At 54.8% G+C, this 21,523-nt stretch overlaps 2 protein-coding genes across 3 annotated transcripts in view; one reads left to right on the top strand and one right to left on the bottom strand.

The window, feature by feature from the left end:
* The first annotated feature begins 10,604 nt into the window (after window positions 1–10,604).
* LOC310675748 (uncharacterized protein C11orf42) lies at window positions 10,605–14,337 on the top strand. The gene is made up of 3 exons (XM_083436800.1): window positions 10,605–10,829; window positions 12,233–12,953; window positions 14,169–14,337. Exons 1-3 carry the CDS (start codon window positions 10,761–10,763, stop codon window positions 14,297–14,299), a joined length of 921 nt encoding a protein of 306 aa, XP_083292926.1. The 5' UTR covers window positions 10,605–10,760; the 3' UTR covers window positions 14,300–14,337.
* A 1,935-nt stretch (window positions 14,338–16,272) lies between these two features.
* The window catches only part of FHIP1B (FHF complex subunit HOOK interacting protein 1B), a 31,496-nt gene continuing 26,245 nt past the window's right edge, over window positions 16,273–21,523 (bottom strand). For both annotated transcript variants that reach the window (XM_083436238.1, XM_083436239.1), the window contains exons 11-13: window positions 19,986–20,164; window positions 19,720–19,882; window positions 16,273–16,883 (exon numbers count right to left, since the gene is read on the bottom strand). In XM_083436238.1, coding sequence (XP_083292364.1) covers window positions 16,564–16,883; window positions 19,720–19,882; window positions 19,986–20,164 — 662 coding nt within the window. In that variant the 3' untranslated portion in view covers window positions 16,273–16,563. The remainder of the gene's footprint in view (window positions 16,884–19,719; window positions 19,883–19,985; window positions 20,165–21,523) is intronic.

The following is a 21,523-nucleotide window of genomic DNA, read 5'->3' as shown; positions in this document are numbered from 1 at the left end:
TTCCAGATGCAAAGAACACTGAGAGCAAGAATAAGGATTTCTTTATTCATTCAATTTCTATACCACCCTTTATCCACATGTACAATATTTAGACCGTTACTTTATGCAGCATAATAATAAAAGCATAATGCAGAGTATGATAATGCAGAACATAATAATATAATCACACAAACACATTTAAAGGGCTGCAGAATATGAATCAACCAAAGGCCTAGTGGAAGAGGAACATTTTTACCTGGTGCTTAAAAATGTATAATGAAGGCACCAGGCAAACTTCCCTGGGGAGAGCATTCCACAGACCGGGAGCCACTGCAGAAAAGGCCCTGTTCTCAAGGAGGAGGCAAACCAAGGAGGGCCTCAGAAGATGATCTCAGGGTCGGTTCATTTGAAGAGAGGCGGCCCTTAAGGTATTGCAACCCTGAGGCTTTATAGGCCAAAACCAGCACTTTTGAGTTGGGCCCAGAAACTAACTGGCGGCCAGGGCAATCGGCTCAAACTGTCTCGCCCTGGTGAGCAACCTGACTGCCGAATTTTGCACCAACTGAATTTTCCAAACCGTTCGCAGAGGCAGCCCCACATATAACAGTAATCTAACATCATCATCATCATCATCATCATCATAATTTATTTGTACCTTGTCCATCTGGCTGGGCTTCCCCATTCACTCTGGGTGGCTTCCAACAAAAATTAAAAATACATCAAAATGTCACACATTAAAAACTTCCCTAAACAGGGCTGCCTTCGGATAGTTTCTAAAGTGTCAAGTAGTTGTTTTTCTCTTTGACATCTGGTGGGAGGGCGTTCCACAGGGCGGGTGCCACCACCAAGAAGGCCCTCTGCCTGGTTCCCTGTAACTTGGCTTCTTGCAGTGAGGGAACCGCCAGAAGGTCCTCATAGCTGGACCACAGTATCCAGGCTGGACGAAGGGGGTGGAGAGGCTCCTTCAGGTCTACTGGGCTGAGGCCGTTTAGGGCTTTAAAGGTCAGCACCAACACTTTGAATTGTGCTCAGAAACGTACTGGGAGCCAATGTAGGTCTTTCAGGACCGGTGTTATATGGTCTCAGCAGCCGCTCCCAGTGACCAGTCTGGCTGCCGCATTCTGGATTAGTTGCAGTTTCTGGGTCACTTTCAAAGGTAGCCCCACATAGAGCGCATGGCAGTAGTCCAAGCGGGAGATATCCAGAGCATTCACCACTCTGGCGAGACAGTCCACCTGGAGCTTGGTTGCCGGAGCAGAGATGATGGAATGGAGGTTGGCCTCAACTGGCCAGACACAGGTGTAGCTGGGCCACCACCTGAAGCTGATGGAAGCCCTCCTGGGCCACCGAGGCCCCTGGAGTCTCAAACGACAAGAATGGCTCCGGGAGGAAATCAATCTATGTACCTGCTCAGCTCCTTTTTTTAGGGGTCCCAGGTGGGGGAGGGGCAAGGCAGGAAGGTGTTTTGGTCCTGGGAGTCCCAGCTCTCTCCCCGCTGTAATAAGACATTGTGGGGCACCCCCACAAGCATCCCTGCTCAGTTTGGGGGAGCAGGAGTAGGGGTCATGCACCCCACTGTGGGTGGGGTGGGGTGAGCCCATTTTGGCCCTCCTTCAACAGTACTGGAAGGTTTTCAGGCAGTGGTGCATGCTGTCTGCCACCACTAGGTGGCGCTCCCCGAGAAGGGCAACCCCCCGGGGGCTGCTTAACCCCTCAGTGGCCACGGCCCAACCCCTCCCTCGCGGAGGGTAGCAGAAGACGGCGTGGGAGAGGCGCCCCCAGTCGGCCACTACCACCCGCCCGGCCTCGTCCAGGGAGACCCCCCAGGGGTTGGTGAGCAGCGGGGGGCGGCCCTGCCCACCCAGCACCCTCAGGAGCTGCCAGGTGGGGGCCAGCACCTTGACGCAGCAGCCCCCGTCCAGCCCCCGCTCAGAGACGGCCACCTCCCCCCGGCTGTTGGTGGCCACCAGGTAGGGCTTGATGAAGCCCCCCACAGCCTCCCGCCGCACCAGGCGGCCCCCAGACACCCCCAGGACATGCAGCACCCCCAGACGCGTGTCGGCCACCAGGAACTCCCCCCGGGGGGCAAGGGAAATACCCCGGGGGCTCTGGAAGCCCTCAGCCAGGGCTTGCAGGAGGCGGCCTCGGGCGCTGTAGAGCTCCACACGGCGCCAAGAGGGGCTGGTCAGCGCCACGCAGCCCCCCCTGCCCCGGGCCACGTCAAAGTAGGCCTTCCCCGGCAGGGGCAAGGCCCGCCCCCCAGCCCGCCCCACTTCCTGCAGCCGGCGGTTCCCAAAGTCCACCACAAAGAGGGAGCCGGCGGGGGCGGCACACAGCCCATGCGGGAGGCACAGCTGCCCCTCTCGGCTGCCCCACGCCCCCCACTGCCCCACCAGCCGGTTGCAGGGAGGGCTGGGGGGTCCCAGGTGGTGGGGCACAGCTGGGACGCACTTTAAATGGGGGCTCGGGGGCTCCCCCCACCCCAGCCGGGTCCCTTTGAGGAAGGCGACCCGCTCCGCTCCATGCCCCGCCAGCTCCAGGCAGCTGCCCCCCAGCTGCCCCCCGGCTCCCTGCCTGGCTCTGTGCAGCCGCCCCAGGGACTCCGCCGAGGCCCACCGGGGCAGGGCCCCCCTGGCAGACGGCGCTCGGCTGCCCAGCACAGCCACCTCCCGGAAGGGGCCCGATGCCCCCATCTCCCCACTACTGCTGCTGTCAGAGGCGTCTTCTTGTACCCAGATCGCCCTGGCACGGAAGAGGGTGGCAGGCTCCAAGGGCAAGGCCGTGCCAGGGGCATCGGCCGTGTCAGGGGAACCCTCTGGAAGGGACAGGCCTGGCCTGGCCGCACCGCCCACTTCCTCAGCCCCTGGTGAGCACGTTGTGGGCACCTCTGCAGAGACCGCGGGCATTGCCTCTGCTGGCAGGGCTCCCTCGCTGCCCTCTGCCTCCCTCACAGCAACCTCTGCCACTGTCCCCATCTCCTCTGCCCAGCTGCACATCTCCTCCCGGGATGCCAGTCCAGTCTCAACAGAGGGGGCACTCCCTGGCAGCTCTGAGGGGCAGCTCTCGCTCGCCTCCTCCTTGTTGCCACCCTCTGGGCTGCTCCCTTCCGTGGGCACAGCGGGGCCTCCTCCACGCCCTTCTCTGTTGCCCCTGGCCAGGATCTTGCTTGGGGCCAGGCTGAGGACCCTCTCCTCCAGCTGGAGCTGCCCCAGGATGTGGGTCGGCCATCCCTGCGGAGATGGCATGAAGCTGGCCCAGGTGAGCTGGAGCGAGAGGGCGCTGGCACGGGCAAGCAGATCCCGGGCCTCCTGGGCCCTCTCGGTGGAGGGTGCTGCCAGGAGGCAGGTATGGAGGTGGTTCAGCTGCTGCCGCAGGGCCTGGATCCTGGCCGCGCCCACTCGTGCTGCCTCCTCGTTGGCATCCTGGAGAGCAGCCAGCTCTCCTTGCAGCCGCAGCCGCTCTGCCCGGGCGCGTGCCCACAGCCGCTCCTCTTCCTGCAGCCCTTCAGCCAGGGCCTCCTCCAGGGAGCGCTGGGCCCCCGCCAGGCCCACCAGGTGGCGCTGCTGCAGGGACTTCAGCCAGTCCTGGGCGCCACTCAGCGCCAGCGCCAGGGCCTTGTGATCCACAGGGCTTTCTGCCATCTCCTAGGGACCAGGGAAGAAAGAGAGGGTGAGATGGTCATGGGGGGTGTTACAGAAATTACACGGGGGGGGGGGGCACATCTTTAAAGTTGTTAAATATTACAAATATTATGCCTGAATGTATCCTTTCAACTTGACAGCTCAGGGAAGTCACCTAGCTTTAAAAATAATATAAAATCCACTCCTTTGCCAGTTTCCTCCATTCCAAAGCTATTTTCCCCTTGAAAAAGGACTCCAGGAAGTGCCCAGAGGTGACAATTGCTGCGCATCTCACAAGTAATTGTGATCGACAGATTATGCTAGTAGGTTTGCAAGAAGTTTTGTAAGGTGAATTATTTGAAATATTGCAAAAAAAATAATGAGGGAGATTATTAGTTAAAGATAATTAAAGGTAATATGAAATTAAGAAACGCATAATAAGTGATAAGAAGAGAAAATCATCTGAGGTGTTGACAGAAGTCCGAAAAATATTGTATAAGATGTGAAGTTCTGTGGTATGAATGTTAATTAATATGTTAAAAACTAATAAAAATGTATTTTTTATTTTAAAAACCAATATTTCAAAGTACTAAAAACAGCTGGAAAAGACTCCAGAGGAGGGAATTAAGCTGGTCTTAAGAGCATCCATTGCATCTCTGGCTGCCAGGAGCTGGGGGCGGGGGGAGGGAGAGGCTAGCATGGCAGCTGCTGTCTTGGGTGTCACCATGAATATCTCATGAGCCCTGGCAGACTCTGTCTCTTTCCCCATGGCTGCCCCATTCCCAGGCCAGCCTGCTGGGTGCTCAATTCCTCTGGGGCAGGCAGATCCGCAGGGGTGTTGGGTGCCTGAAAGGAATCGGGGGTGGGCTTGTAGAGGAGCTATGCAGGATACAGAATTATTGGGGTGAGGGTAAAGGCCCCCAAGTGCTAGGGGGTGGCTGGGACCTCCCCTCCCCCTCCTGTGGGTCCCCAGGGCCCCATGAGGAACTCACCTTCTCCCTGAAGCAGCAGGAAGATGCCCCAGGAGGGTGAGGGGACTTCGGCCAAGGACAGGTGAGAGGGAGACAGAGAGATCGAGGAACTGGCAGGCAGGTGGAGGCAGGTGGGGGCAGAGAGGCGTCACGTGATCCTGGAGGCTCTGGCTGGGGGCAGGCTGGGTTGGCAGCCTCTGCAGGGAAGCTCAGAGCAGGAGGGAGGGGGGACAGGTGGGGGCACGGGCTGCCCCATCCTCTTCATGAAGGCAGCTGAGCAGGATGCTTTAGCTTAGAGAAAAGGCGAGGAAGAGGCGAAACGATAGAGGCTTATAAGATTACAGCGTGCAGAAAGTGGAGAGATCAAGCTGAATGTGGGAAGATTCAGGGCGGATAAAAAGAAAGTCACGCAGTGCAGTGACTATGGAACTCCCTCCCACAAGAAGCAGGGATGGCCACCAATCTTGATGGTTTTACAAGAGGACGGGAGGCACCCTTGTTTCCAAATGCCAGCTGCTGGAAAATGCAGGAGGGGAGAATTGCTCTGGTGCTTGATTCCTGCTTGCGGGTTCCGCTTTGGGGCAGCCGGTTGACCCCGGAGAGGAAAGGAGGCTGGACTAGGTGGGCTGCCTTTGGCCGGATCCAGCTGGGCTTCTCCTGTGTCCTTATGGAGATGCAGCTTCAAATTCCATAAAGAGGGTTGCCATATTATGAAGAGCAAAAAGGAGAACGCACTTGTGTGCCATGTCATCAGTTATGTGGGGCGGGGCTTGCATGACGCCCCTCCCATATTCTATTCAAGTTGGCACCCCTGAGATTCTTGCATTGGCAGGGGCTGGACTAAATGACCCTCGGGTCCCTTCCAGCTCTGCAGTTCTTTTTTTTTTTTTTTTTTTTTTGCAAGTAAATTTTTATTAATATTGCTCATTTATACATAAGAACAAATACAAAATTTATACCATAACTCGCGCGTATCACAACAAGTCGAAAATACAACACAAAATTCTTTTAGGCTCCGCCGAGCCGTAGACTTCCTTCCACACTTTTGGTAAGTATCAGATAAATTTGTATTCACGTATTTTATCCAGCTCTGCAGTTCTATGATCCAAGAACCCCAAGAGGAGGAGGAATCTGGAGGGAAGCAGGCTGGCTTCTGCTGGGCTGAACAATTGGACCTACACACCGAGTATTACATGCGCAAAAGGCACAGATCCTTCCTTTGCAGAAACCTGCCCACCCCTCAGCTCCCTCTGAGACCACGGCTGTGTACCACCAAGGTAAAAAAGGTAAAGGACCCCTGGACAGTTGAGTCCAGTCCAAGGCGACTATGGGGTTGTGGCGCTCATCTCGCTTTCAGGCTGAGGGAGCCGGCAGTTGTCCACAGACAGATTTCCGGGTCCTGTGGCCAGCAGGACTAAACCACTTCTGAAGCAACGGGACACTGTGACAGAAACCAGATCGCACAGAAATGCCATTTACCTTCCTGCTGCAGCGGTACCTATTTATCTAGGTGGGTGGCGCTGTGGTCTAAACCACTGAGCCTCTTGGGCTTGCTGATCGGAAGGTCGGCGGTTCGAATCCCCACGACGGGGTGAGCTCCCGCTTCTCAGTCCCAGCTGCTGCCAACCTAGCAGTTCGAAAGCACAGCAGCCGAAGTAGATAAATGAGAGCCAGTGTGGTGTAGTGGTTAAGAGTGGTAGGTTCGTAATCTGGTGAACCGGGTTTGCGTCTCCGCTCCTCCACATGCAGCTGCTGGGTGACCTTGGGCCAGTCACACTTCTCTGAAGTCTCTCAGCCCCACTCACCTCACAGAGTGTTTGTTGTGGGGGAGGAAGGGAAAGGAGATTGTTAGCCGCTTTGAGACTCCTAAAGGGGAGTGAAAGGCGGGATATCAAATCCAAGCTCTTCTAAATAGGCACCACCAAGGAGCAGAATCAGAGCAGTGGCTCACCGGGAACCTTGGCAGCCTGGCAGGCCCAGCTCAGGAGCAGGTGGAAGGAGCCATTTTCCAGCTGTAGCACCGGGTGCTGTTGAATGGTCTCTTTAAATCTGAAGGTTCATTATTGTTCCACAAGATGTGCATTTCTTTAAGGGCCAGAGCAAATAACGTGACCTAGTTTTACAGCTGTGAAGCAGTATAGCAGGCGCTGTTAAGTTATGTTAATTAAGCTGCTGGGTATGGTATATAAAGAGCAGCATGTCGTTCTCTCAGTACCCTGGTGGATAGGTCATGCTTATTGATTTATTGTAAAAGGAGTTTTTGTTATGAAAACCTAGCAAAAGTTATTTTTGCATTCCTTGTAATGTGTGGTCTCCCCAGCACGCCTTCTGCAGCGCAACTAAGCTGCAAATAGCCAACAGGTGCAGGTCCCAGCGGACATTGCAGAAGGGACCCCCCCCCCGCCTCCTCCGTCACCCTGCCCTGCCTCGGCTGTGTCCATCCAACTGGAAGCCAGAGCTGCGCTTCAAGGTTCCGCTCTTCAGACAGGCCCTGATAACAGAAAGCGGCAGTTCTTGCTCTCATGAAGAAAACAGACGTTTAGCAAAAATTTAAAAATCCGCCTGGAGGACGTGTCCAGGGGAAACAGGACATATGGCAGAGGTTTTCAACCTTTTGGGGTCCACAGCTCCCTTGACCAACTCCCTTCTTTCTGCGGCCCCCCTGTGGGGCTCAGGAGCCCAGTTGTGCCCCCCCTTGCCTGCAGAGCTGGCAGCCTCTTGTGGAGTGTTCCCTCAGCCTCCACCGCCCCTGGTCTCTGAGCCCCTGGTCCCCACAACCCAAAGAGAGGTGCTTCCTCACACTGCCCCACAAGGGCCTTAGTGGCCCAACGGAGACAGGCCAAAGCTGAACGGGAGGCCAGCACCTTACCTTGGGAGGCAGCAGTGGCAGCGGCAAACACAAGGAAGGCCAGCGCAGCACATGTGAAATATACTCGGAGTCGAGAGTGGATTTCATGCTCTTTATTCAGTTCATAGTGGTGAGGAGGAATGCAAGTTCCCCTAAAATATCTGCTTTATATACATTATTTACTCAATGGGCTGCATGTGATTGGCTAATTCCGGGATTCTCCTGTAGGCCAATCAGGTTGTGGATTCACTTCCACCTGGAGCTGGATTGGGTGGCCCCTGCAGACCAATCATACTGCTGCATTGATCCTAGGACCAATCAGACTGCTGCATTTTGGATCCTATTCAGCTCAGTATATAACAGGCTGCCTGGCTGGCCTCCCATTTGTCTGTCCATTCCCAACCACATGGGCTGGCGGGCTGGGCTCCTTCACCCACTTGCTTGCTTGCTCCAAGGTAGCCTCAGCTCCTGGCAACCAGCATCCCCTGACCAACCCCAGGGACACCATTCACCTGTAGCCATGCAAGCCTTTGGGAGGCAGAGATGTGAGGGGGCATCAGAAGAGGAAGGGGAGGAAAGAGGGGCAGAGGCCAGGGTTGCCCACAGCACCCCAACCATCATTCAGGGCACCCAGGGTGCCATGGCACATGGGCTGGAAACCACTGCCATAAAGCATTTTGCCTTCTTTTTTTGGTGAAGTACCAACTCCTAGAGAGGCAGCTCTGTTACTTGGCAGAGTGAAGAGACCTTGGACAGGTGGGGAGGAGAGACTCACAACCCCCCGGCAGTTCCTTCCTGCTACCCCTGGAAAAAAAGGAGAAATATATATTCTTCTCTGTTGGAGGCCAAAGCTGAGTGTGGCAGGCCTCCTGGCACTGTGGCGGAAAATGGGGGGGGGGCATTGGCTCCCGGGTGTGTGTAGGGGTAATGGGGGGCAAAATCTTCTCCCATGTCCTGGGACAGCCCTGCCTCTTTAGCATCTTCTGCCCATCAATTTCTTGGGCTATTCTGCATTGAGACCCCCCAAGGAAATTGCACAATAAATGGGGGGGGGGGCTGCTGCCCTCTGCTCCCCCCTCACTCACCTCAGGCCTCCTCAGCTGCTCCACTTCCTGATGGGACTGCTCCCAGAGGTCAGGTTGTCGCCTTGGGCCTCCCAGTACGATGCTTTTCTAGATCCTTCTCAAATATACGTTGCCCAAGAAACAGCTTTTGCAGCCAGCCTGGCCATAAGAGCATGGGAAGGAGCTGCTGGATCAGGCCAAAGGGTGACCGTCCAGTTCAGCCCCCTGATCTCACAGCGGCCAACCAGAGGCCCACGTGGACACCCCCCAGCAGGATTCCAGCACAAGAGCTGCCCCCCCATCTCCTGCGGCTTCCAGCAATGCGTCTCTGGAAGTCTTGCTGCCATCGACAGAACCACTGGCAGTCATCTTTGAGAATTCCTGGAGAACAGGCGAAGTCCCGGCAGACTGGAGGAGGGCAAATGTTGTCCCTATTTTCAAAAAGGGGAAAAGAGAGGACCCAAATAATTACCGCCCAGTCAGTCTGACATCAATACCAGGGAAGATTCTGGAGCAGATCATTAAGCAAACAATCTGTGAGCACCTAGAAAGGAATGCTGTGATCACCAGTAGTCAGCATGGATTTCTGAAAAATAAGTCATGTCAGACTAACCTGATCTCGTTTTTTGACAGAATTACAAGCCTGGTAGATGAAGGGAACGCAGTGGATGTAGCCTACCTTGATTTCAGCAAGGCATTTGACAAGGTGCCCCATGATATTCTTGTAAAGAAGCTGGTAAAATGCGGTCTTGACTATGCTACCACTCAGTGGATTTGTAACTGGCTGACTGACCGGACCCAAAGGGTGCTCATCAATGGTTCCTCTTCATCCTGGAGAAGAGTGACTAGTGGGGTGCCACAGGGTTCTGTCTTGGGCCCGGTCTTATTCAACATCTTTATCAACGACTTGGATGATGGACTCAAGGGCATCCTGATCAAATTTGCAGATGACACCAAACTGGGAGGGGTAGCTAACACCCCAGAGGACAGGATCACACTTCAAAACGACCTTGACAGATTAGAGAACTGGGCCAAAACAAACAAGATGAATTTTAACAGGGAGAAATGTAAAGTACTGCACTTGGGCAAAAAAAATGAGAGGCACAAATACAAGATGGGTGACACCTGGCTTGAGAGCAGTACATGTGAAAAGGATCTAGGAGTCTTGGTTGACCACAAACTTGACATGAGCCAACAGTGTGACGCGGCAGCTAAAAAAGCCAATGCAATTCTGGGCTGCATCAAGAGGAGGATAGCATCTAGATCAAGGGAAGTAATAGTGCCACTGTATTCTGCTCTGGTCAGACCTCACCTGGAGTACTGTGTCCAGTTCTGGGCACCACAGTTCAAGAAGGACACTGACAAACTGGAACGTGTCCAGAGGAGGGCAACCAAAATGGTCAAAGGCCTGGAAACGATGCCTTATGAGGAACGGCTACGGGAGCTGGGCATGTTCAGCCTGGAGAAGAGGAGGTTAAGGGGTGATATGATAGCCATGTTCAAATATATAAAAGGATGTCACATAGAGGAGGGAGAAAGGTTGTTTTCTGCTGCTCCAGAGAAGCGGACACGGAGCAATGGATCCAAACTACAAGAAAGAAGATTCCACCTAAACATTAGGAAGAACTTCCTGACAGTAAGAGCTGTTCGACAGTGGAATTTGCTGCCAAGGAGTGTGGTGGAGTCTCCTTCTTTGGAGGTCTTTAAGCAGAGGCTTGACAACCATATGTTAGGAGTGCTCTGGTGGTGTGTTTCCTGCTTGGCAGGGGGTTGGACTCAATGGCCCTTGTGGTCTCTTCCAACTCTATGATTCTATGATTCTATCTCTTCTCCTCCATGAATTTGCCTAATCCTCTTTTAAAGCCATCCAAGCTGTCTCCTGTGGCAGGGAGTTCCAGAGTTTAACGATGCGCTGCGTGAAGCCGGACTTGCTCTTCTCTGTCCTGAACCTCCCAGCATTCAGCTTAAATCTTTCCTCTGCCCACCCTCCTTTCTTGTCTGCAAAGGCGGCACCAAATGTGCCCCCCGCCTTGCCGCGGGCTCTCTCCCCCTCCCTCTGGGCTGCTGAGATGCAGCCCCCTGGGGTGATGGCGGCAGGGGGCCCTTTGTGACCTCACAGGCCAGCCCTGCCTTCTGCTGCTCCAGCTCCAAGCCTGCCCACCTTCCCAGCCGCTGAACAGCCCCTCCATGCCCAGCCCCATGCCCTTGCCTATGCCCATGCCCACGCTCTCTTGCCACCCTCCCGGACCCCTCTAGGCCTTGTCCAGTTGCTTGCAAGATGGACGGCGGGGTCCAAACCCTGCAGATTGGCGAGGCGGATGCCAATTGGGAGCTGATCCGGGACAAGGTGAGGAGGAGGAGGAGGAGGAGGGGAGCTGGCCTGGCGAGGGGCGCCCTGGGAAGGAGGGACGAGTCTGCAGGATGGGCTTCCTGGGTGCCCCTCACACCAAGACCCCTAGCGCGGTATCAGGGGGGCCCTGCTCCACCTCCTCGGGCGGGGAGAGCGATGCTTCCGAATGCCAGTGCCCAGAGACCCCAGGAGGGGAGAGATGCTCTGGGGCTGCGATCCTGCGTGCGAGTTTCCCATTGGGGCATCTGTCTGGCCCCTGTGAGAGCAGGAGACGGGCCTGATCCTGCAGGCGCTTCCCTGGAGAGGGGCAGCAGAGCTAACCTGACCTGGGGGGCTCTCATGGGACACCTTGGGACGTGGTTTGTGGGGTCCTCAGTTTAAGAAGGAGTATGGATCATCATCCTGGTCCCCCTCCTCTGCCCACCTTCCAGCGCGTCAAACATCCTCCTTAAATTGTGGTGCCCAGAAGTGGACACAGGACTCCAGGTGTGGTCTGACCAAGGCAGAGTACAGTGGTACCTCAGCTTAAGAACTTAATTTGTTCTGGAGGTCCGTTCTTACCTGAAACTGTTCTTAACCTGAAGCACCACTTTAGCTAATGGGGCCTCCCCATGCCGCCACACGATTTCTGTTCTCATCCTGAAGCAAAGTTCTTAACTCAAGGTACTATTTCTGGATTAGCGAAGTCTGTAACTTGAAGAGTCTGTAACCCGAGGTACCACTGTAGATAGAGTGGGACTATGACTTCCCTGGATCTGGACACTAGACTTCTGTGGAAGCAGACTAGAATAGCATTAGCTTTTTTGCTGCTGCATCACACTGTGGACTCATGTTCAACTGTTCAGCTTGTGGTCGACCAAGACCCCTAGATCCTTTTCACATGTACTGCTAATAAGCCAGGTGTCCCCCATCTTATATTTGTGCACCTGGTTCTTCCTGCCTAAGTGCACAACCTTACTTTTGAAACAATTTTTTTTTTGAAAATAAAATAATAAAAAAAGAATTCTTTACAGTAGCACCTTAGAGACCAACTAAGTTAGTATGAGCTTTTATGTGCATGCACCCTTCTTCAGATACACTGAAACAGAAGTCACCAGGCTAACTAACTTAGTTGATCTCTAAGGTGCTACTGGAAGGAATATTTAAATTTAATTTAATTTAATTTGTTTGGACTACGGCAGACCAACACGGCTACCTAGCTGTAACTAGAACCTTACTTTTCTCCCCACTGAAATTCATATTGTTGGCTAGCACCCGGTTCTCATTTTGAATTCAGATTGCGTCTTCAGTCTCTCTCCAGCTGTGACCCCCGGGCCGGGAGGGGTTGCCCTAGATGCCCCTCGGGCGCCCCTCCCCACGCTGCCCCGTCCTGACCCCCCCCCCCCCATCTCTCTGGGCAGGTGGTGGAGGAGCGCTTCGGCCCCACGGTGGTCCCGGTGCCCTTCCTGGAAGACGCCGCCTCCTACGACCTGCTGACGGTGCTGATCAAGAAGCCCCCCCTGGGCCAGGGTCTCCTCCGCCGCCAGCGCTGCCTGGTGCCCGTGGGGCCCCTGGAGAGCCTGCTGCAGGAGGGCACCCCCGCCCGGGAGCTGACCCACTGCACGCGCGAGTACCACGCGCGGGTGCGCGGCGAGTCGCGCTACGAGGAGACGCGGCTGGTGGCGGGCGCGCTGCGCCACCTGCGCCTGACCATGTCGGGCGTCCACAAGAAGGTGGCCTTCCTGGTCCTGCGCCCCGGGACCGTCGCCCTGCGCCCGGACCTGCCCTGGCTGCGCTCGCAGAGCAGCGTCTACGTGGTCTACGAGGTCTTCTACTGCGCCAGCCTGGCCCTGGCCGTCACGCAGGGCGCCGAGCGCAGCATCTTCCACCGCGAGCAGCCGCTGCCCGTCGCCTTCTCCTGCCTCAAGTTCGCCCTCGGAGCCAAAGGGGTGCTGGGCTCCCAGAAGCCCACCGGACACAGCTTGCCTGCCAGGGCCGCCTGGGTCCGCATGGCGGTGCTGGAGCCCCCCGGGACCCCGGCCCCCCAGCCGCCCCTGGAGAGCCCCCTGCCCCCCAAGGAGGAGGGCAAGGCTGCCCGCAAGCGCTGGAGACCCCTCAGCAGGCCCACCAGGACCCTGGCAGGTGAGGCAGACGGGTCAGGGATGCTTGAGCTGAGATGCCTACATTGCAGGGGGTGGGAATGGATGACCTCGGGGGTCCCCTCCGACTCGGCGATTCTGATTCTATGAAGAGAGGGCTCTCCGCAGCCACTAGGCAGGACGGCTGCGCCCTGACTCTACAGCTGGAGGAAGTTTTCCATGTTTGGGGCTTTCATTATTGGGGGCAGCCGTTTTTCTGGGTCCCAGGTGCCGGAAGTCGCAGGAGAGGAGAGCTGGGTTCGAGTCCTGCTTGTGGATTTCCCATAACGAGCAGGAGGCTGTTCTAGGTGGCCCCCTCTGACCCAGACGAAAGCCCCTTCTTCTCTTCGTAGGTTGCAGCTGTGCCTTCAAGTGGGGTAAAAATAAGACCCATATTTTTGACACCTGGCAACCCATGAGCCCCTCTGGTTTCAGATAGCACGTGGGGAGAGGAGACTAAAAAAGCACAGGACACAGCCTTCTAGTGGCTAAATGCCTCCGTCTCAATTTGCTGGCATCTAGACCCCCCCCCCGGTCATTTCTCAAGGGCGCCCCCCCCCCACTGCCGCCATGCTGCCTGGCGCCCCCTTCCAGCGACTTGGCTCCGTTCATTGCAAGGAATTGGACTATAATCAGCGGTTCTAAACCTGTGGGTCCCCAGATGCTGTTGGACTACAACTCCCATCATCCCTGAGCTCTGGCCTTGCTAGCTAGGGAGGATGGGAGTTGTAGTCCAACAACATCTGGGGACCCACAGGTTGATTGTGTGTGTGGGGGGGGGTGTGCCATTGCTTGGCTCTTTCCCTGTTGAATCCTCCCCCCTCCCCATGATACAAGGTCCACCTGTGTTAGCTGCACTGCAGGGGGTTGGACTGGATGATCCTTGGAGGGCCCTCCCAACTCTACCACTCTCTGGTGTTCCCATGAGGGGGGTAGCACTTTGGGGAGAGGGCCGCTCTTGCCCCCAGCCAGGCCCCCACTGGCAAGAGCCCCACATCAGCCCCTACAGAGGCCTCTGCCGGGCTTCTCCCCCTATGCCCCACCTAGTGGGACTGAAATGTGGGGAGAGGTGGTGGTTTGGGAATGCCCAGCAGATGGCAGGGCACCTTCTGGGAAGGTCTAGGAAGCCAGGGGTTCCTGCGTCACAGGGGGACGGACTAGATGCCCTCGGGGAGCCCCACCCAACTCTTTTACGCTGCGATTCTTCTGGTCCCCGCAGGAAAATGGCCCTTCCGGCGCCACCGCCCCAAGTCCGGCCCGTCCAGTGCCAGCCTGGCTGATGCCGAGAGGCACTCCATGTCGCTGCCCCTCCTGCAGAGCGCCACGGCCGAGAGCGACACCGAAGAGTGAGCCGAGACGCCGCCAATAAAGAGCCCTTTGCACCCAGATGCAGGCGTGTGGCCCCGATTGGAGGGGGAGGGTGGGTGCAGGAAGTGGGGGGGGGGGCAGCAAGCCAAGGGAGAGAACCTGCAACGGGGGGGTGGGGGTGGAGTCCCAGAGGAGCTACATCATGCTCTCTGGGGCACCCAGAGGCCATCTAGTATTTTAGAGGTCCCGGGCCCTAAGTAAGTCAGACTATCCTCCCCCAGGGCCAGGGCCTTCTCAGTGGTGGCTCCGACCTGGTGGAATGCTCTGTCCCAGGAGACCAGGGCCCTGCAGGATTTAACCTCCTTCCGCAGGGAATGTAGGACAGAACTATTCCGCCTGGCTTTCCATTTGAACCTGGCCTGATCTTTTATTCCCCTTTTTATGAAGATTCCCTGCTCTGGGTTCCCACAGCTAATTCTCCCCTGGTCTCCTCGCTGGCCCAAATAGGACTAATTTAGCCAGCTAGCCCTGGTGATCATCTCATGTTTATTGGATGGATTTCCCCCCAAACTGATTTTTGAATTCTGAATTCATTGCTATTCACATTTTATACTGTATTTTATGCTTTTTGTTGCATCAATTAAGTGTTTTAAATTTTTTGTTAGCCGCCCTGAGCCCGGTTTTCTGAACCGGGAAGTGCGGGGTATAAATAAATTTTTATTATTATTATTTATTATTAGTAGGAACACACTTGGCTGAGGCTCCTTCCAGCGCCGCCCATTGGTCGGAGCAGCTGAGAGCCGGGGGGGGGGGCTGTGTGTGCGAAGCCCCACACTGAGCAAAAAGCTGAACATTAGACGATTCAGGACAGACAAAAGCCCTTCGCGCAGCACAGAGGCGGACACTGGAACTCCCTGCCACAAGAGGCAGTGTTGGTCACCAACTCGGAAGGCTTTAAAGGGGGATCAGACAAATTCAAAGAGGGCTGTCAAAGGTGACTCGCCAGTTTGGGGCAGTGTAGGAGCGCAAATATCAGATAGGATTACTATGAGGAATTATACAATATGCATCAAGCCATTGTGTCCGCTATGAAAGCCTGGCATTGACTGCGTTCGATTCACTGACAATCATTTCTGATTAAATCCCACAAGCCTCCGCAACTCTGGCCATTTCCTCTACTGTTCATTCCGCCTGACAGGCACGAATCAGCATTCTAAACACAGGCCAGTTGCTTCATCAGGCAGTTTCTTTGATGTAGCCTTCCCTGGTTTTGTTCATCTTAGGGCCTGGAAATAGCTTCACAGGAAGGTGATAAAGATACCTGTCTCCTTGCCATCCTTTCTCTCACGTTTATTGCTGTTTACGACCTCCGGAGTTTCCTAAAAGCATCCCTCTACCCTGTTTTATTTATGCATACTCAGAGTTGTCTCTGTAGTTACTTTGTCCCCACGTGGGGTTTTTTGAAATGCTCAGAGGAAATCTGATGGGTTCTTACGAACACTGTGTAAAAAGTTCCTTTGTGAATAAAACGACCTGGGCCAAGGGGAAGGGGATTATTATACGCACCCCTCCCAGAGTCCTGCTGGTCAAGCCTCTGTGTGTATTTTATCAGAGTCCAATCCTTCCTTTGCTTTGGGAACGCCTCAGGGCAGCCCTGCGTCCAAATACCAGCCACTGGAAACAGCAGGAGGCGAGAGCTGCTCTCGCACTCGGGTCCTGCTTGTGAGAAGAGGCTGGACCAGATGAGCTCCCTTAATCCAGCTGGGCTCCTCTCAGCTCCCCCAATTCTCTGCCCTTGTTTGGGGGCAGAAGACCGAGAAGGGAGCTTTGGGGCTGGGTGCCCGACTGCCAGCGATGCTTCAGCGGCGGTTCCTGCATCGCAAAGGACTGGGCTGGAGGACCTCTGGAGGGCCCTGGCAACCCTGCAATTCCACAGCGGGCACCAAGGGCAAGTGACGGGCGCCCCCCGCCCTCTTCCCGCCCCCCATGCGAAATCACCCATGGCCACATCCAGCACAGAGAGAGAGCTTCTTTTATACATATTGCAACGAATTCTCCAGAAAAAAAACATTCATTCCCAATAAATTAAAAAGGTCCTTGTCCTGGTACGGAGTTTTCTTTAAAAAGGTGCCCCCCACCCGCCCCACGGGGTGCCCCCCACAGGCTCCCCGATTAGTGCAGACCCAGCCAGGGCTGAGCCGGGGGGTGAGGGAGAGTCGGCGGGAGTCCCGGACGGGGGTGGGGGGGCGTGGAGTGTTCGGGAGGGGGAGCAGGCGGGCAGTGGAGGGGGGGTGTCCCGGCCGCGCTCACTCCAGCCCGCCCGCCTCGGCCTGCTCCTCGGGGGGCTCCAGCAGGAAGGGCGAGGTGACGGCGTGCGCCTGGGCGATGGCGGCCAGCTCCTTCAGGAACTCGGCGAAGATGACGGCGCAGTAGACGGCGTTCTTGACCCGCAGCGCCTCGCTCTGCTTCTCGGCCGAGGTGCGGAAGAGGGAGCCCCCCGCCAGCGCGTGCATCACCGGCCCCTCGCGCATGTGCTGCAGCGCCAGCTGGGCCGCCTGCCGCGCCCGCGTGGGGCTGTTGGTGTGGCGCATGATCAGCTCCCCAATGGACGGCTTGCGGCTCTTCACTGCGGGGGGGGGGGGAGAGAAAGGGGAGGGTCAGCGCCAGGCAGAGTTTGGGGAGGGGGGGAGAGCCCCCTGGCAAAATCCCCCCCCCCCAAAAAAAAAACACCATGGGGAAAATCAGATTTCCCAGTTAGCATATTTCAAGAAATAAAAGCCCTGGAACGGCAGCTGCAAAACTCCCCCAAAACAGAAAAAAGCAACGTTAAACTGTGGAACTCCCTGCCACTGGAGTCAGTGGGGGCCTGGTTGGCTCTCAAAGGAGACCAGGCCAATTCATGGAGGGGGAGAGATGCTTCTGGGTACCGGGGGCCGGGCTCTCGAGTTCCAATCCTGCTTGCGGGTTTTCCCTTGGGGCATCTGGTGTGGGAACAGGAGGCTGGGCTGGATGGTCCCCTTTGGCCTGACCAAGCAGCCTCTTTGGGTTTCCTTGTGGCACCTCCTGGCCCAGAAGCAGTCTACCTGCACTGCCAGGTTCAGGGGAGTATTTGGCTTCTGTGAGAACAGGGCTTAGCTGGTTAAGCGTCGCAATTCGCATCTCCAAAGAAGTGGCTTTGTGCTCTCAGATGAGCCTGTGGCTGGGAGCGAGGGCAGCAGGCCAGGAGACCCCCAACCCCTCCCTGCAGGGCCCCCGCAAGACAGCTCCCCTATAGCCACGCACCGGAAATACTCCCTAGGTCAGCAGCTGGGGGGGGGGGGTCCAGCCCTATCGCCCCACAGCTGGACCTGATCCAGCAGGGACTCTTTGGATGGTCTGGTGGAGCCTCCAGGCCCAGGGGCAGCCTACATGGAGTCCTCGGCTGCTGGGGCCATTTGGCCACTGCGAGGAGAGCAGGACGCTGGGCCAGATGGGGCCCCTGGGCTTGATCCTGTGGTCTCCTTTCCCACTCTGAACCACGATAAACAGCTGCCCAGAGTGGCTGGGGCAACCCAGTCAGATAGGCAGCTTATATTATTATTATTATTATTATTATTATTATTATTATTATTATTACAGTGATGCCTTGGTTCTCAAAACGCTGAAAACCCGAAGTGTGTGTTCCAGTTTTCGAACGTTTTTGGGAAGCCGAACGTCCGACGCGGCTATCGGCTATTGTTTCCGGGGCGCCTGCACCAATCAGAAGCTGCGCCTTGGTTTCCAAACATTTCGGAAGTCAAACGGACTTCCGGAACGGATCAAGTTTGGCCCTTTTGTTTTTGCTCTTTATTTTGTGTTTTTGTTTCTGAGGCTTTTTCGCTTCATTTCTTTTCCTGACTGCGTGGAGCCGAAGTTCAGCTACTGATTGATTGATTGATTGATTGATTGATTGACTGATTGTGTGACTGCGGAAATGGATCAAAGCCCCTCATCCAAACAATGACTACCATCAGTGCAGATAAGAAAAAATAATAATTTTAATCAACTACAGTGGTGCCCGCAAGACGAATGCCTCGCAAGACGGAAAACCCGCAAGACGAAAGGGTTTTCCGTCTGCAGAGGCGCTTCGCAGGACAAATTTCCCTATGGGCTTGCTTCGCAAGACGAAAAATGACGAAAAAAATCGAATTTTTTTTTTGCTCCAAAACCCCTTATTCTGAAACCACTAATCCCCCCCCCCAAGCCCTTTTTAGCCCTTTTTTAGCCAATAGCGCTAATAGCGCTACTCCGTCAATGGGCTTGCTTCGCAAGACGAAAAAACCGCAAGACGAAAAGACTCCCGGAACGGATTCTTTTCGTCTTGCGAGGCACCACTGTACAATACCGTCTTATTTATTTGATAGTATGGTACCTTGATTATTACTTTCATTTTATGGACCAATGGTCTCATTGGATAGTAAAATTCATGTTGAATTGCTGTTTTAGGGATTGTTCTTAAAAGTCTGGAACTGATTAATCCGTTTTGCATATCTTTCTTTGGGAAAGCACGCCTTGGTTTTGGAACGCTTTGGTTTTGGAACGGACTTCCGGAACGGTTTACATTTGAGAACCAAGGTAGCACTGTATTATTATTATTATTATTATTACTACTACTACTACTACTACTACTACTACAGTCATACCTCATACTACTACTACTACTACTACTACAGTCATACCTCATGTTACGGCCGCTTCATGTTACGTTCTTTCAGGTTATGTCCTGTGGCGACCCGGAAGTATCGGAAAGGGTTACTTCCGGGTTTCACCACTCACGCATGCGCAGATGCGCAAAATGACGTCACGCGCATGTGCAGAAGCAGCGAATTGCAACCTGTGCACACGCAGACATGGGTTGCGTTCTTTTCAGGTTGCGAACGGGCCTCCAAAACAGATCCTGTTCACAACCAGAGGTAAAAGGTAAAGGTAAAGGGACCCCTGACTATTAGGTCCAGTCGTGGCCGACTCTGGGGTTGCGGCGCTCATCTCACTTTATTGGCCGAGGCAGCCGACATACAGCTTCAGGGTCATGTGGCCAGCATGACTGAGCCGCTTCTGGCGAACCAGAGCAGTGCACGGAAACGCCGCTTACCTTACCGCCGGAACGGTACCTATTTATCTACTTGCACTTGCTTTTGAACTGCTAGGTTGGCATGAGCAGGGACCGAGCAACGGGAGCTCACCCTGGCGCGGGGATGCAAACCGCCGACCTTCTGATCAGCAAGCCCTGGGCTCTGTGGTTTAACCCACAGCGCCACCCGCTTTTAACCAGAGGTACCAATGTATTATTATTATTCAATAGCAGGCTTCCACGGACTCTTGTTAAGGAGTCATCTGTGCCCAGGGGGCCTCTGAGGCATGGGGTCCTCTCTCTGACCCTTAGCCGCCCCCACAGCACCCAGACTGCCCCCTCCCGGGGCCCCCGCCCCACCCCTCCTCCTCACCCAGAGTCTCTGAGCGGCGCAGGGCGGGCGCGGCGTTCTGGGCGTCTGACCAGTCCAGCTTCCCTCTGGCCACCAGGTACTTCTTGGCTTTGGAGAGGAGGGAGGGAAAGTCTTCCTGGGAGGCGGCAAAGCTCTCAATCTTGTTCTTGACCGAGCCCAGGACCTGCCGGGGGGAAGAGGGAGGGAGGGTGAGGGGCGCTGCCGGGCAAGGGGTCTGCTGCCCCCCAGGAGGGTTCCCCCCACCTCGGGCTCCCGCGAGGGTCTACCTGGATGAGGGACTTGACGCTGGGCTGGAAGACCATGTTGGTGTTGAGGAGGAAGGAGCGCAGGAGCGGCTGAGGGTGGGCGGCCAGCTGGGCGATGAGCCCCGTCAGGAGGAAGTTGACGTAGAGGGAGTTTTGCAGCATGTTCTCCAGCTTGGCCAGCAGCACCGCCACAAAGGGCCCTGCCAGGGAGGACAGCAGGGGGTCAGCCGAGGGGTCAGAGAATCATAGAGTTGGAAGAGACCACAAGGGCCATCGAGTCCAACCTCCTGCCAAGCAGGAAACACCATCAGAGCACTCCTGACATACGGTTGTCAAGCCTCTGCTTAAAGACCTCCAAAGAAGGAGACTCCACCACACTCCTTGGCAGCAAATTCCACTGTCGAACAGCCCTTACTGTCAGGAAGTTCTTCCTAATGTTTAGGTGGAATCTTCTTTCTTGTAGTTTGGATCCATTGCTCCGTGTCCGCTTCTCTGGAGCAGCAGAAAACAACCTTTCTCCCTCCTCTATGTGACATCCTTTTATATATTTGAACATGGCTATCATATCACCCCTTAACCTCCTCTTCTCCAGGCTAAACATGCCCAGCTCCCATCGTTAAGGGTCAGCCCCCCCCTGCAGAGCCACTTCCAAGGGAACCCGGTTTCCTTTTTCTCCAAAATAATTTCCGTTAAATTTTCTGCTTTGCAATTTAAGCAGCCTTAAAATACCAATGACTTCCCTTCTCCTCTCTCCGTGGTTCATCTTGCATATCACAAATCCCTGCATATTTTACAAAAGCTATACCATTCAGCCAGCGCCGGATTTTGGTTTGATGCGGCCCTTGGCTCCTGAAGGCAATGGGGCCCTTTGTGTGTCCAGCTGTCCTTTGTCAACAACAAATCACCACTGTTTTTAGTGTTGAATATATGTGAGATGCTAATTGATGGAGCTAAGAGGTATCTCAAGCCATTTGCACATCACAAAAGATGTATTGTATCAAAGTCATTGTTGAACTGAAATAAAATTAAGTAGATTATCTTATAGCTTGGAAATGTACATCCAGTTTTTTCCCCCTCAAAAATTTTTGGGGGGCCCCTAAGAGAGTGGGGCCCTAAGCTATAGCTTGTTTAGCTTATACGTAAATCGGGCAATATTCCCTTATCACATCCATCAAAACTGTTGAATTGATCTTAATGCTGCCCATATTTTCAGCTGTACACAATCCCCCCCCCCATATATTCCATAAACGTTTTCCACTCTTCTCTAAACGTGTTTTCGTCTTGTTCTCTTACTCTATATGTTAAGTCTGCCAGCTGCACATATTCCGTCAGCTTAAGTTGCCGTTCTTCTTTGGTTGGGACCTCACTCATTTTCCGTTTTGGGGGCTAACGAAACACGTGCCACAGTATTGGCATACATAAATAACCTTTTCTGGCACCTGGGAATTTTGGTCTGAATTATCCCCAACAGAAAAGACTGGGATTTTGGGGGCAGGGAAGTACTTTTAAACATTTTCTCCTTGCTTGAAGGTTTTAAAGAAGGTTCTGTGATTCTGTGA

The sequence above is a fragment of the Podarcis tiliguerta genome, assembly GCF_965153285.1.
Source record: "Podarcis tiliguerta genome assembly, chromosome: 4".
Classification (NCBI taxonomy): domain Eukaryota; kingdom Metazoa; phylum Chordata; class Lepidosauria; order Squamata; family Lacertidae; genus Podarcis; species Podarcis tiliguerta.
Note: the sequence above shows the minus strand (reverse complement) of the source record. Positions and strands in the feature narration are given on the sequence as shown.